General features: G+C 45.0%; 1 protein-coding gene and 1 long non-coding RNA gene across 3 annotated transcripts; one reads left to right on the plus strand and one right to left on the minus strand.

The window, feature by feature from the left end:
* Window positions 1-8: 8 nt before the first annotated feature.
* LOC118251467 (uncharacterized) lies at window positions 9-3,950 on the minus strand. The gene is made up of 4 exons (XR_004779825.2): window positions 3,875-3,950; window positions 2,029-2,331; window positions 669-737; window positions 9-430 (listed from the first exon to the last, which is right to left on the minus strand). It is a non-coding gene; the product is annotated as an uncharacterized LOC118251467 (long non-coding RNA).
* A 260-nt stretch (window positions 3,951-4,210) lies between these two features.
* FST (follistatin) lies at window positions 4,211-11,811 on the plus strand. 2 transcript variants are annotated; one of them, XM_035553586.1, is made up of 7 exons: window positions 4,211-4,621; window positions 5,313-5,395; window positions 7,348-7,539; window positions 7,877-8,095; window positions 8,455-8,679; window positions 9,743-9,973; window positions 10,696-11,811. In XM_035553586.1, exons 2-7 carry the CDS (start codon window positions 5,314-5,316, stop codon window positions 10,776-10,778), a joined length of 1,032 nt encoding a protein of 343 aa, XP_035409479.1. In that variant the 5' UTR covers window positions 4,211-4,621; window position 5,313; the 3' UTR covers window positions 10,779-11,811. The 2 variants fall into 2 exon arrangements, with proteins under 2 accessions (XP_035409479.1, XP_035409480.1); XM_035553587.2 differs by lacking the exons at window positions 4,211-4,621; window positions 10,696-11,811 and adding an exon at window positions 10,453-10,639 and having other exon boundaries at window positions 5,040-5,395.
* Window positions 11,812-14,123: the final 2,312 nt, after the last annotated feature.

Genomic DNA, 14,123 nt, shown 5'->3' on the forward strand with positions numbered 1-14,123 from the left:
AATTGCCAGTCAGGAAGCTGGGCAAGAGCCATTCTGCACTTAGTACACAACTTAGGACCACTGAAGATTCACTTAATACTGCCCAAGCCAAATGGTCTTCCAGGAACTGTTATATCTGACATCTTTGCTCTTTCCATGCTCCATTCCTCTGTGACAATTCTTAAGCCTTTACATGGAAAATGGGTTGTCTAGGGATGGTGGTGATCCCTTTCTGGCATTTAGGCATTTCTTCAAAACAGCAGCAGCCTAAATGGCTGTTCAGAGTAGGTTGCCAGCCATTACTACATTTTCTTTTTCCTAAGTTCTCAAAATTTCATTTAGAATCAAGGTTGGAATTCCTGCTACTGAATGCATTGCAATCTCAGAAACTGGAGAGTCTTCTTCTGCCCTAGAGATTCCATGGTCTGTGCTTCCAGTTGTTTTCTGTTCTCTGCAATTACAAAGAAAAGTATTCGATCAATAGATCAGATCAGTGTAGCAATGGATCGATGTACTTTATCGTTTTACATTTAACTTCCGCAGAAAGTCAGTGACTTTAATGCTTCCCTTACATTTTTTTTCCATTGGAATTTTCTACTTTTGTCCAGCTTTTCAGCAACTTGGAAACCTTTTGTAACTAGTTTAGCAACCTGTCATAGTTTTCATTCCGCTCATGCATTAAACCTCACCTCCCATTTGCAGTGGGTACTGAATAGTAAGGCCTGCTGCACTTCCTCAGTGCTGGTTCACAATGCCACCTACACAAGAGAAGAAAATGGATTTGGAGTATCTAACGCAGCTTGTCCCACCTGGCCTTCAACAAGGTGAAAGTATCCACCCAAATGCACAGGGACAATTTGGTTACTACTTCCTGAGTCACCAGTGAAATGTAGGAAGGGGGCCAGTTTGTCTCATACCCCACACACGTCTATTTTATCTGACCTAAAATGTGAAGGACACCTGTCCACATGCTCTTTTTCTGGTCTGAACAAAGGCACAGAAAGAGTGGCAAAACCTCCATGGGCTACCAGAAACTCCCATATTTAAGACCACAGTAACACTTGTCACACCACCCTCCTGTTCTTCCCATGAACTGCAACGAAACAAAGTAAACCTTTAAGGTGCCTTCCAGAAGGTCTGAGCACCCACCATAGGGTGGATTATTAAAAGTGCAGATTTCTCACCTACAAGAGGAGTAGTTGATCATGTTCAACTCCATATTTCAATTCAACCACAGGAAGAAGTTCCAAATAAGAGTACCTGTTTGAGCTGTCCTGGTCAAAGGTGATGACAGCTTTTTAGATGTGATTTGCAAAATATCTACTGATGAACACACTTGCACTTCCTTTGCATTTTTTTTCCAGTGGTATTTGTTAGGTAAAATCCCTATTACCTCTTAATTCAGTCCATTGTCCACTACCTGAAAACCTTCTGGTCAATTAAAAAAATAATAAAAATAAAATAAAATAAAATAAAATAAAATAAAATAAAATAAAATAAAATAAAATAATAATTGAATGTATTTGTATTCATCTCATAAGCGCAACTTTTACCAATACCATACAATATAAGTTCTGTATTTAACCATCTCACTTATGTGTAGGTATAACTTCACTGTAATAGCACACACAACACCTGAAGAGCATAATATCAGAATTTAGTTAATACATTCGAGGGGGTTAGTTTTATCAAGAATTGGTTTGCTTGTTTTTCATGAAAAACTCTTGGCTAAATCAAGAAATGAACCTTTGCATTCCAAATTCTTGTGCTACTCTGAGAAGCAGTACTTGACATTTGTACGGCAGGAAAGGATTGATTTGCCCCACACAGGGGAAAACTAAACAAAACAAACAGACGAAGGAAAAGCTTATAAACTGTAATAATGCAGTGGTGCTCAGAAAAGTCCTTAAATCTGGTACGGAAGATGTGAAATAAGAGAACTTTCATAAAAGTGCCATTTTCCAAAAAAAGGGCCCATCTTTTTGTGATAACCAGGACAACTATGTGAAGCTAGCAAGGTTTCTCTGCTACCAGAAGAGGACGTTCTACCTTTATTTGAATTCTTGCTCCGTGGAAGTGTATGAGTTGTATCAGTTGTACGAGAAACCAGATCAGATGATGCGTGCATCCAGGACAACAGGAGGGTCCTAGAGGCTTCTTCATCTCTCCTGAATTTTAGGCAGGGACGTGTCAAGATAGGCTTCCAAATTTCCTCGACCCAAATCCAGATCTCTTTCAAATAACCAGCTTTTGCTTGCAGTTCTATTCACACCTGCAGAAAACTTTATGCAGACATGCTCTTTATCAAATTGAAGGTCCTGAGCTGGCCGTCCTTGACACAGGCAACAGCTCCTGTGTTGAGAGACAGAACAACGAGGGGGGAAGAGTAAAATAATAATAATAATAATAAACTTATGCTAATACGATATTGATACCATAAAATAAATATTCCACATATATATGTATGTGTGTATACATGTTTGTGTATGTTAATAGTACCTGGTTAGTACAAGGTTACACTTGAGGATTACTCTTCCTCTTACTCAGTGTTTTGCTGCAATTTCCTCAGAGAACAGCCACTTAATATTTTGGATTATGAAGTCTGTTGCAGCTAGAGCTGTATTACAGGTAGAGAAAAGCCACACATTTTATGTAAATTGAGAGCTAAAACTGAACTTTCAGAAAGTTTGAGATGTTAGCATATAGGGGTGTTTTAAAAGGCTTTATTATTCCAAGTTCAGGGCCAGCTGCAAAGATTGGACTCACATCCAAAAACATATATTAAAATGCATACACTTCTTGGTAGAAAGAAGTTTTAAAACCTGTCAGGCTGAGAACAACACTCTTTTTGTGTGCTGCCTGACAATTCAGTTACAGATCGACCCTATTGTTTTTTTGGTAATTTAAATGTGATTGTTGGCAAAGCAGAAAGGGGTGGGGGAGTAGTACAGGGAAGCACACACTGAAAAAGAAGAAAGCATTTCTGATTATACAATGTTGTTACACACAAACCCAATATTTAGCATCTAAAAAAATAAAAAAAAAAAAAAAAGAAAGAGCAGCTGTTTCTGTGTGATGTCAGAGAACAGGTGTGATACAAATCTCCATACCAGCGCAATCATATTGATCTTCCGATGATGCACGCATGAAGCACATGTGCAAACCTTATCGACCCATCCGGCATCTCATTTCCAGGAATACGGCCTGAAAATGCCCCTTTATAATTGAAACCATTATCAGGATAAACACCGCATTGGCCAATTAGGAAAAAAAACACAGACAAACTTGGGGGAAAAAAAAGAACAAAAAAGAAAGAGAGAGAGAGAGAGAAGAGAGCAGGAGCAGAGCGGGGAACCTGCGCCCGGGCGGCGCAGTGCCGGGAGCGGGGCGCTCGGTGCGGGGGCAGTCGGGGCAGCACCGCCGCTGCCCCCCAGCCCCTTCGGAACGGGACCCCCGCCGGGGGCCGGGACGAGCCCCCTGCCCCCGCTCCCCGGGGGGCATTGCCCGGGGATGAGGTGGGCTTGGGGGTCCGGCCCCCTGTAGGCACCTTGCGCCCGGGGTCCGTTCCCTCCGGGAGGAGAGGCGGCTTTGGAAAGCTGACCTTTTCCCCGGGATGAGGGGTGTTCTGGTATTTATCGTTGATGTCGTCTGCCATTAGAGGGCACTAAGCAACCCTGCATTCACGCTGCTCCGGCGAAAGACGAGAGAGAGGCGGGGCCGGGGGGCGTGTGGGGGGAAGAGTGGCACCAATTTGGAAAAGCTTAAAAAGGATGTGGAGTCGCGGAGCTTCTGAAGTGCTCAAAATGCCCCGGCGCTGCTCAGGACGATGATCATAATAATAACAAAAAAAAAAAAAAAAAGGAAAGAAAGAAATGCAGCGAGGTCAATCATTTACCAGTCTGCTTCTTAATGCGTGTGACTGCAGGTGGTACCGGGGGACATTGTGATTCATGCCCACTTTCAAAGCGGGACCCGGGCCCGGACTGAGGCACCCAAACAACTGTCTTCTAATATTAGCACGGCTGTATTTCTGGATCTATTATAGTCTGTCCAGACAGATCCCATTGTAATGGGATCTTTTATTAAAAGATTAGCACTATCTCCTGCAGTTGGTGGAAAAAAAATCTGTTATCGCTGAGTTATTTGCAGTTGTGGGGAGGGGGCGGGCGGTGGGGGGGGCCGGGAGGCGGGCGCGGGAGGAGGGCTGCGGGGAGGGCCAGCGGAGGGCGCGGGCGGCCGCGGCGCACCGGCCCCTGACCCGGCACTGTCCGGGCATTCCTGTCTGCATACTTCGCAGTCTGTTGTGCTTTGGTGGCTCAGAAAAGCGAAAGAATCGAAATTAAAAAGGCAGCTTTTGAATAAACAATGCCATTTTCCGTTAAGTAATCGTTTTGTATAAAAGGAAATATCGCCTACTCAGTTTCATTCAACGGTGCCAAAAAATGTTATAAATGAGAGACCGCCAACTTTTCTAAGGGGAGAATAATGCCAGACTGTGCTTAATAAACTAGTGCCCTAGAAGTTCATTATCGATGTTGCAATCTTTTCTGATTCTGAAAGGAGACCGCCTACGTCGCCCCCATTCCCGTCTCGTCCTCCCGGGCTCCCAGTGAAAAAGGCTGTCACTTGGGCAGAGCCCTAGGTATTAAACTTTTATTCGGTTCCTTGCTGTTTTTTTTTGTTTTGTTTTGTTTTGTTTTTTCCGTCCGGGGTTGGTCGCTTGGTTGGCCGGGGCTTTTTTTCGGGGGCCGAGCCGTGTGCGCGCCGCTGCAGGCACCGGCGGCTGCGAAGCGCGGATGGGGAAGGCTGGGGAAGGCAGCGCGGAGGGGGGAGGCACCGCGGAGCGGGGCGCGGAGCGGAGCCCCCCCGGGCAGCGGAGCCCCCTCAGGGGGGCAGCGCAGCCGCCTGGCCCCCCAGCCCCGCTCTCTGCGCCGCGACCCCCGTGGGTTGCCAAAACCCTCCGGGTGCGCGGTGCGGGTCCCCAGGGCTTTGCGCTGCCTCCCGCGGGTGCGGAGCTTGCGCGGGTGCGCGCCCGCCTGTGTGTGCGTGCACCTAAAGCAGATAATTGGAGAGGGTTTCCAGAAGGTGGAAAATGTCACCTGATTCACACTGAACTTTTTAAATCTCCCCACCCCCGAGCAGACACACACACACATTAGGAGACCGCCCACCGCAGACAGCTAAGACCCCCGTATAGATTTAAAGAGAGACTGCATTCAGAGCCTGACGTTCATTCAATAGAGCGATCATAAGCAGGCTGGCTAGTGCTCGCTCCCTCTCCCTACTCCCCCTCACTCTGTTTCTGTGTCTCTCTCACTCCGTGCTACGCTGAGGATGTTAAATCAGAGAATCCACCCGGGCATGCTCTTACTCCTGATGTTTCTCTGCCACTTCATGGAAGACCACACAGCGCAGGGTAAGACTGGATTGTTTATTCGTAGATGCGTTTTATTGCTGTTGTTGTTGTTGTTATTACTGTAATTTTCCGTCTTTCGGGCGCTGTTTAGTTCGCTGCGGTGTTAAACGCCTCTCTCCAAGGTCCAACAGGAAAGAAGTTAACTGTGAGCGTGGGGCTGCTTTGTACAGAGGCGCAGAGGTGTCATTTAGGTTGCTTTTTGATCGTATCTTCGCCCCGCTCTGAACAGGCACAGAGAACAGATGAGGATGTTTCTTGGTATTTTTGTTATTATGCAGCATGAATGAAGAGCAGCATCGTGGGGGAACTTTTCCTAGGCGCGGGTCCCGAATGAGTGCTCAAAGTTTGTTGGTAATTTAGCTCAGATTCTTATCTCGCCTGCCTGACAGAAGGAGAGGTGATGATGGGGAGCCCCACAATTACAGCTGACACTTTCAGAAACCAATAGTGGTCATTTTCCGGACATTCCTTTAATATTAGGATTTCCTCCTTCCCCCCCTCCCTCCCTTAGTGTGTGTGTGTGTGAGTAAATGTTAACGTGCTGTAAATTCTCCTGCGCTGAGGAGTATGCTTCAGTAAGTTTGCTTTTTTTTTTTTTTTTTTTTCCTCCATGCGAAGAAAACAGCCCCGAACCTGGTATTGACAACTCTTAAGAGCCCTCTTTCGACACAAGGGAATATTGATTTTTAGTTTGGGGGCTTTTTACCCCTTATCTTGACCGTGTGCCACCCACAACCTGGATGTCTAACCGTTGCTTGCTTTACCATTATTTTTCTTTTTTTTTTCCCCCACGCCCCTGAGCTAGAGCAGAAGTTAATCTAACGTAGGCAACTGTAAGACGCAAAACTTTTTTTTTTTTTTAATTTTTTAGGGCGTTGTTTGTTCTGTGATTTTTGGCAGGGGGGGTGGGGAGGGGGTCACGACACGACACGTCCCCCCACGCCCCGCGACATCCCGGCTGGCCGATCCTGACCCCTCACTCCGGTACGTTCCCATCGGAGTAAGGAGGCAGGATCGAGCCCTCGCTGGATGAGCACCAGAATTAATTGGTATTGAGTCGCTGGAGAAGTCACATTGGTTATTCACGAGAGGCTCATCCCAACCAAAACTCTCCAGCTAAAGTAGGGGGAGTTGCTTGGACTAATGTTCTTGGCGTGACTCCACGAATAACAGGCATACTAGTAAAAAAAAAAAAAAACTCTATCCGGTTTAAGGACAGTGTACTTTCCTCTGCAATGCTTGCCGGAGAGACGGCACCTCCAACTTTTCCAGTTGGATCGATTTTGAAAACTATGTAGGGACCTCCTCCTCTGTGTGCCCTTGCGTTGTGTGTACTTTGCTCACTTTTTTTTTTTTTTTTTTTTGGAGCTCTGCTGACTTATTTTAGTAAAGGGAAGACGTTTGTTAATAGAAGCAGCGAAATGTGGAGATTTCGAAAGACTTCGCTAACAGCGAATGTTCCCAGTCCGTGCGGATTGCAAAACGGGCTGGGGCTGCAACTGCGTGCGGCACTAAAACAATGCTGCTGGGCAGCCGCCGTCAGGAGGAGAGGGCAGGGGGAGGAGGGAGGAATTTGCAAGCGCGATTTTCTTTTTATTCCCTTTTAAATGCACATCCTTTTCAAGCCTCTGTCACGTGCCGGCAGGGCTCCTTCTGCTCTACATATGGAATAAATACCTCGGAAAACTGCCTCGTCCTGTTTTGATCTGGTCTTTTGCTTTCAGTCGTTTTTACTTATTATTCTTTTTTTATTATTATTATATTATTATTACTGTTATTATATTTAACCGCGGTCCCAAGCGGGCAGGGGTAGCTGCGGGTTACGAAAGGGGGCAAACTAAATCAGCCGCAGCGGCCAAAGTCTGGGTCGCCCGGGGCGCAGCAGGCGTTGTGCCCTGGGGGTGGCGGTCACTGAAGGCGTGCGGGTGTCCCCCCCCCCCGTCCCCCCGCAGCTGGGAACTGCTGGCTCCGGCAGGCGAGGAACGGCCGCTGCCAGGTCCTCTACAAGACCGACCTCAGCAAGGAGGAGTGCTGCAAGAGCGGCCGCCTGACAACCTCGTGGACGGAGGAGGATGTCAACGACAACACGCTCTTCAAGTGGATGATTTTTAATGGGGGAGCCCCCAACTGCATCCCCTGCAAAGGTGAGGGGGGCCCTGCCAGGCACACAGGCCCGCGTAGTGGGTTGGAGGAGGTAGTTGGGGGAGGCAGGGGGCCGCAGGAAAGCCTCGCTGCCCCGGGGGGACCCCCTTTTTCCTCGACCGTGCAGAGGGGTGGAGGGGATGAAGACCCCCACGGCCCTATCCTCACAGGCTGGGGGATTTCCCTCACCTTCCCTTCCCCGTGTGGGTGTGGGGGTGCGGGGAGGTGTGTTCGCTGTGAGCCCCAGGGTCACGGTGTGTTTTCATTCTCTGAGCGGTTTTGGCATCAAGTCTGTCCCGCACGCTGGGTACTGAAGGGGTGCCTCTTTCCTTCTATCAGAAACGTGCGAGAATGTGGACTGTGGACCCGGGAAGAAATGTAAAATGAACAAGAAGAACAAACCTCGGTGTGTTTGTGCTCCGGATTGCTCTAATATCACTTGGAAGGGCCCCGTGTGTGGCTTAGATGGGAAAACCTACAGGAACGAGTGTGCCCTTCTCAAAGCCAGATGTAAAGAACAGCCCGAACTTGAAGTCCAGTATCAGGGCAAATGCAAAAGTAGGTTTGCAAATCTCATCCAATCTCCCTCAAATGCCAAAGGGTGTGTGTCTGAGTATAGGGAGGAGGAGCTGACGTACTTCCCCAGTGTAACCAGCGTGATGTTCCAAGTGCTGGGAGACAGTAACTAAGCCATGCTCAGCAGACCAGGGCCTAGCTGGACTGAGAGTTCCCCAGGGTCTAGCAGCACTTATGTCCAGCTCCCCTGAGATGGGAAGGCCCCCCACAGCGGCCCTTAAATGAGGATTGCTGCTGAAGGCTTTAACTGATCGTTTGTTTCATTGTGTCACCCATTCGCTTCTCGCTGGCATGCTGGGGGTCCCCTAATTAATTGCTCTGTGTTTCCATCTTTATTTCAGAGACGTGTAGGGATGTCTTATGTCCAGGCAGCTCCACGTGCGTGGTGGATCAAACTAACAATGCCTACTGTGTGACGTGTAATCGAATTTGCCCTGAGCCTACCTCCCCTGAGCAGTATCTCTGCGGGAATGATGGCATAACTTACGCCAGTGCCTGCCACCTGAGGAAAGCCACGTGCCTGCTGGGCAGATCCATTGGATTAGCCTACGAAGGAAAATGCATCAGTAGGTATCTCGGCTGGAGGGATAAGACTGGAGGGAACTGAACTTGCAGTCTCGGCTGCTAGGGGTTTCTATGGATGTGGATCTGTGGGTGGGTGGGAGCACGAATGGATGGATGGGGTTTATGCTGGGGAGCTGGAGAGACTCCAAGCACCCTGGGTTTGTGTTCCCCTCCAGGACAAAGCAGAGCCAGGGTGCGCTTTGCACCCGCAAAGACTGCAAAAGGGGTGAGGGAGTAAAGGGCATGATCCTGCTCCTCTTGCTGTCACTGTGGGTGACAACATTAGCGTCCAAGGGAAAAGTACCCGCCATTAAATAGATAATGACATGGTTATGGCATAACAAGGTCTCAATATTCGGTGGATCTGGATTCCTGGAAACAATTGTCTTGGCAAAGCTTGCATTAACTTAATTGGAAACATCTGATCACTTTTTCCTCTTCAAAAATATTGCAGAGTTTGGAGACAGTTGGTGGGTGAAGATAGGAAAATAATCTCAGTGCATCTTGACATTTTGCACTGTGATTCCCAGAAAGGAGAGGTAGTGAAGCATGTTACAAGGAAGCACCTTGCCGCCTCTGCTCCCCCAAACTGCTGGAGGGATGCTGGGGAATCTCAGACAGCTTTTAGTTGGCATAGGTTGAGGTGAATTCCCTCTCCAATCTTGTAGACAACGGCTCTATGTGGGTTGGTATAAAAATAATTGATTTAGAAATGCTGTATGTGTTGGCAAATTCTCCACTTACCACTGATTTGGGGAGCTGACTTTCCACTGACATCAAACAGAGCAGGAAGGTCATGTGCAATATAGGCAAATGTAATTCTGTATTCCCAGGGCCAAGCTCTACTGGCACGGATGTCTTTCCTCCCCCACGTACAGACAGGCAAATGTGTCCAAGGGACTACTTGCTTAAAAACAGCAAACATCACCCCATCTATAGCATCTGAGCTTTGTCTATTCACAGTTCATTGGGAAGAAAAGGAGTTTGAGGTTGTTTGGGTTTGCTTTTCTTTTTTTTTTTCCTTTGTCTTTTCACTTACCTCTAGTATCTTGTGTATATTTTTAGAAGCAAAGTCCTGTGAAGACATTCAGTGCAGTGCTGGGAAGAAATGCTTGTGGGATTTTAAGGTTGGCAGAGGTCGGTGCGCCCTCTGTGATGAGCTCTGCCCTGAAAGCAAGTCAGACGAGGCAGTCTGTGCCAGCGATAACACAACTTACCCAAGCGAGTGTGCCATGAAAGAGGCAGCCTGCTCCATGGGTGTGCTTCTAGAAGTAAAGCACTCTGGATCTTGCAACTGTAAGTGAGATTTTTAACTCTGCAGACACTTAAGGCTTCTGAAGGCAATCTCTAGGTAACAAAGACTTACGCCTTTAAACCTAAGAAAGTTTAATTTAGAGATTCAAGATACGGCACACGTGCCATACGAGTATGTATGTATCACGCACACGCTTTGGTTACTGATGAAATGCAATAGATGTCCAGCAACCAGTTGGCTTTCAAGTTGGGGTGTTGGGGATATTCTGAGAACAAATCGTTTTCTCAGAAACGGGTTGCCCTAGGAGTATACTTTTAGCAATTTTTCCTAATTTGTCTGCTCTCGTGTGCTTCGCTGATTGCTTTATTAACACTCGGATAAACTCTAACTCTGTCCAAATGAATGAGCCTGATGGTAGCACATGAGCACCTGGCTTGGCACAGTTGCCTCTACTAACTCTGAATGAAGGACACAAAGCAGTTAAACCTAGAACACAAGAGCGCTTTTTATTTGATTTCAGGAATCTGCCAATAAAACCTGAGCCATTGATTCTTCAGAACTTTCTGCAGTTATGACTTCATAGATTATGTATAAAAAACCTTATTGCATAACAGCAGATGCCAAAGAGCATCTCACTACAAATCGCATAAAATGCAACGCTGTATTATGGCTGTTCAGAGGGCTTTGAAAACATGCACTGAGCTGCTTCTGCGCTGTTGTTGTCCTTATTTAAACAACAGCTCCCCTGTATTCCCCCATCTAGCCATTAATGAAGACCCAGAGGAAGAAGAGGAAGATGAAGACCAGGACTACAGCTTTCCTATATCTTCCATTCTAGAATGGTAAAACCTCCATCATTATTGGAACAGCCATTGGGCACGAAATCAATGTCCATACTGTAAATAAGTGTATGCTTATTTATTTTGGGGAGAAAAAAAGTATACATATAGTTGAGTCTCGTAGACATTTATTTATACTGTGTCATGTTTTATAATTTATACATAAAATGTCTGGTTGACTGTACACCTTGTTTTTTGAAGAAATTTATTCGTTACGGGAAGAGCAGTGTTATTTATTGTGAGGTCTCTTGCTTGTAAAGTAAAGCTTTTCTTTTTTCTTGTAAAGTATAAAAGTCCATTCCTTAGAGCTTACCCACATGATCTCATCTCTTTGTTTCACTGAAGTTAACTCTTTTCCACTTTAACAAACTTGCATGTCGGTTTCTGTTATGTTTATTTATTGGATTTTCTTCTTGCTGGTCCTGTACATAAAAGATCCCTCGGGTTTTTGTTTACAAGGAATCTTGACTGACCAAAAGGCATTGTAACTGACTTAAATATACTTCCAGGGTGCAGTGAGGCGGTCTTTAAGGAAACTTCTTCCACTTCACTTTTCTCTGCTTCTGATCAGATCATGTTCTGACATGATCTCAATGCGCTGAGCATATATACTGTACTATACGAATTCCGGACCCAAAGAAATCGGATTATGAAGGTTGTTAATAGCTACAGGGCTAACTGTAATAAGAATAAAAATTCTATTTTATTTTTATTGTTTTATTTTTTTGTAACATGCATAAATGTTTTATCAGGTGTTTCCTTTAAGATGGTCTTGCAGTACCACTTTCAAAGTTTTGTTTCCCGATCAGTGTGTCACTAAAAGTTTTATCAAAGCTTTATCAGTTCAAGTTTCTTGCTTTTCATAATACTTTTTTTCTGATGCAATTTTATATTTTCAAACATGGCGAGTTAAATATAAATTCATTTAAATATATAGTTTTGTACTTTTCTACCATGTAAATGTGCAATGTATATAAAAGTTATAATGTGTATTTGTAAATAAATGATGAGTGAAAAAATAAAAAATGGAATTTTCCCTAGATGTAGTCCTCATTTTTTTTTGCTTCTAAAGGGTTCTGGTGCAGGGCAGATGTACTTGTAGTCAGGGGAAAGGAGGCTTGTTCCTGACTTAGCGCTGAAACACACTGGTTAAGGCCAAAGCTTTCAGCGACACTAATTCAAGAAACACTTCTTTTCAGACAGAAGCAACATCTCCAGTCTGTTGATATTACTTTGTTTTAAATCCAAGTACTCTGACGGATGGGAAGAGATTCAGCATTTTTGTTTCCCTCTCCATCCTGAGAATAAAATGTCTGTCATTTCTTGGACATCTTTAATTTGCACATTTCTAGGAGGTTTTGAACACACATTTGAGATTGTGTTAAGCTTCAGTTCCACGTTAGTGAGGTTGTTGTTGTATCTTTTTAGATGACTAATAGAAAGGGCAAATGATGAACTTGTTGCTCAAATGTAAGATGGGTAACAGCACAACAGACAAAAAAAAATGATGCCTCAAACAGCACATTGTCACTTGGAAATTCTTTGCTCCCAAGAGGACAGTTAATTCAGAAAATCTGTTTAGTTCTGAACCAATCTTCAGTTTGGACACTTTTAGTGTCCAAGACTCAGTGTCCAGTGAACTCAGAGGAAAGGTAACAGCCAGCCATAAGCACAGCTGGGATCAGAATCTTGTTTTATGCTACCGGGGTTATGCTGTTCTCCCAAACAAGGCTCCACTTATCAAAAATTCCCTGTCATACTGCACAAAACTTAAAAACGTACTTAAGCACCTCACTCAGTAGCGTTTAAGCAGTTTGCTGAGTTGAGGTTTCAGAGCAGAAATTGACTTACCCGTTTTGTTTGAATACAAATCATATTTAAAGCCTGTTCCTGCTATAGTCTTCTGTGTATTTCTTACTATACAGTAAACTGTAATTTGTTATGGATTGTTTAGTATTATCCAAAGCAAATATAATTTATTCATCTATGAACACATAAAGACTACAGGCGTGCATTTATAATATTGTATTCAAAATAATATCAAAAAAATTCTGCCCTTCCTCCCCCTGTTGCTTCGTTTAGACAAGTAATCTCTTTGGAAGGAAGTGCACGATGAGAGGAGCAAAGTGAGTAGGATTTTAGTCTCCCGAGGGCAACAGAACCCAGAATAAAGAAGAATGGGGGCTGAGAAAATAGAGGGATGGAAACAGACCCTATCGGAAAATCTCCTGACGAACTAATAAACACATGACAATGAAATAGAGATGAAATGCTTAATAGATGTGGCGAGTACAAGGGGAGAGTTTTCTCAGCTTCAGATAGGTGCCAGCTACCTCATTTCCAACAAAACGACAACATTAAAAGGCTGCTTTTAATTGTAAATATATTTACATGTCTTACTGTAGCAGAGCAGGATTTCTGGGTTCTAATTTTGCGTCCTGCTTCGCAAAGTCACAGCCAAATTCAAAAAAGCATCAAAAATGCCAGGAAGCTATATTTATGTATGTACATGTACACGAAACAGCCACACACATATAAATAAATAAATAAATAGATAGATATATCTACATTAGGGTTTTGCTGATAAAATTATCTAAAAGTTCTGCCATGGCATTTTCCATCGCTACTGCTATTTCCATGCAGCTGAAAACCTCAAAACCTACCTTGCACCAAAGCCTGCCTGTGGTGTACAGGTGAGGCATCTCCCGAGAAGCTTCATGAGGTGGGTGTCTTCTGAGCATGTCTAATAGACACCAACCTCAGCATCAGGCACGATGGCCCCAGAGCCTTTCTCCTAGAAACACGTCCAGAGGTAGCGGCAGCACAGCTGCCAGCGTTTTACATAATATCATACTTGGAGATAAGGTGCTTGCTGATGAAGTGGGAGATGCAGGTTCATCGCCGGTCTCTTCCTGAGGAGATCTTTCCCACATCTCCCAAGAGCACATCCACCAGCAGCTCAAGGTGAAGCTCAGAGAACTGTCTGTCATGCCTCCTGAAGCCATGCTTGTGTCGGAGAGGAAGCAAGATTCTTTGAGAGAGGATAATTTGCAACCCTAATGGTGCTCCTTTTGAAGAGGAAGTCTTGGGTTCTTGCCCCAGGGGCTGCCTACACGTTTTGCATTTGTAATTGAGTAACATACATAAATAATGCTTGAAGCAGGGGACAGAATCCAGGTTGCCTCCCCTTTTCCTTCCCCTAGTATGTAAGTGCTTCCATCCTTGAGCTATGAAATCATGTTTAACCCTCTGTTTAAATCAAGATTACAAATATCACATCTCTTTCTACACTGAGTCATAGTTACAGCATGAGAGGCTTTGCTTTTTCCTTTTCTCTCCTCCAGACTTGTGT

The sequence above is a fragment of the Cygnus atratus genome, chromosome Z (assembly GCF_013377495.2).
Source record: "Cygnus atratus isolate AKBS03 ecotype Queensland, Australia chromosome Z, CAtr_DNAZoo_HiC_assembly, whole genome shotgun sequence".
NCBI lineage: Eukaryota > Metazoa > Chordata > Aves > Anseriformes > Anatidae > Cygnus > Cygnus atratus.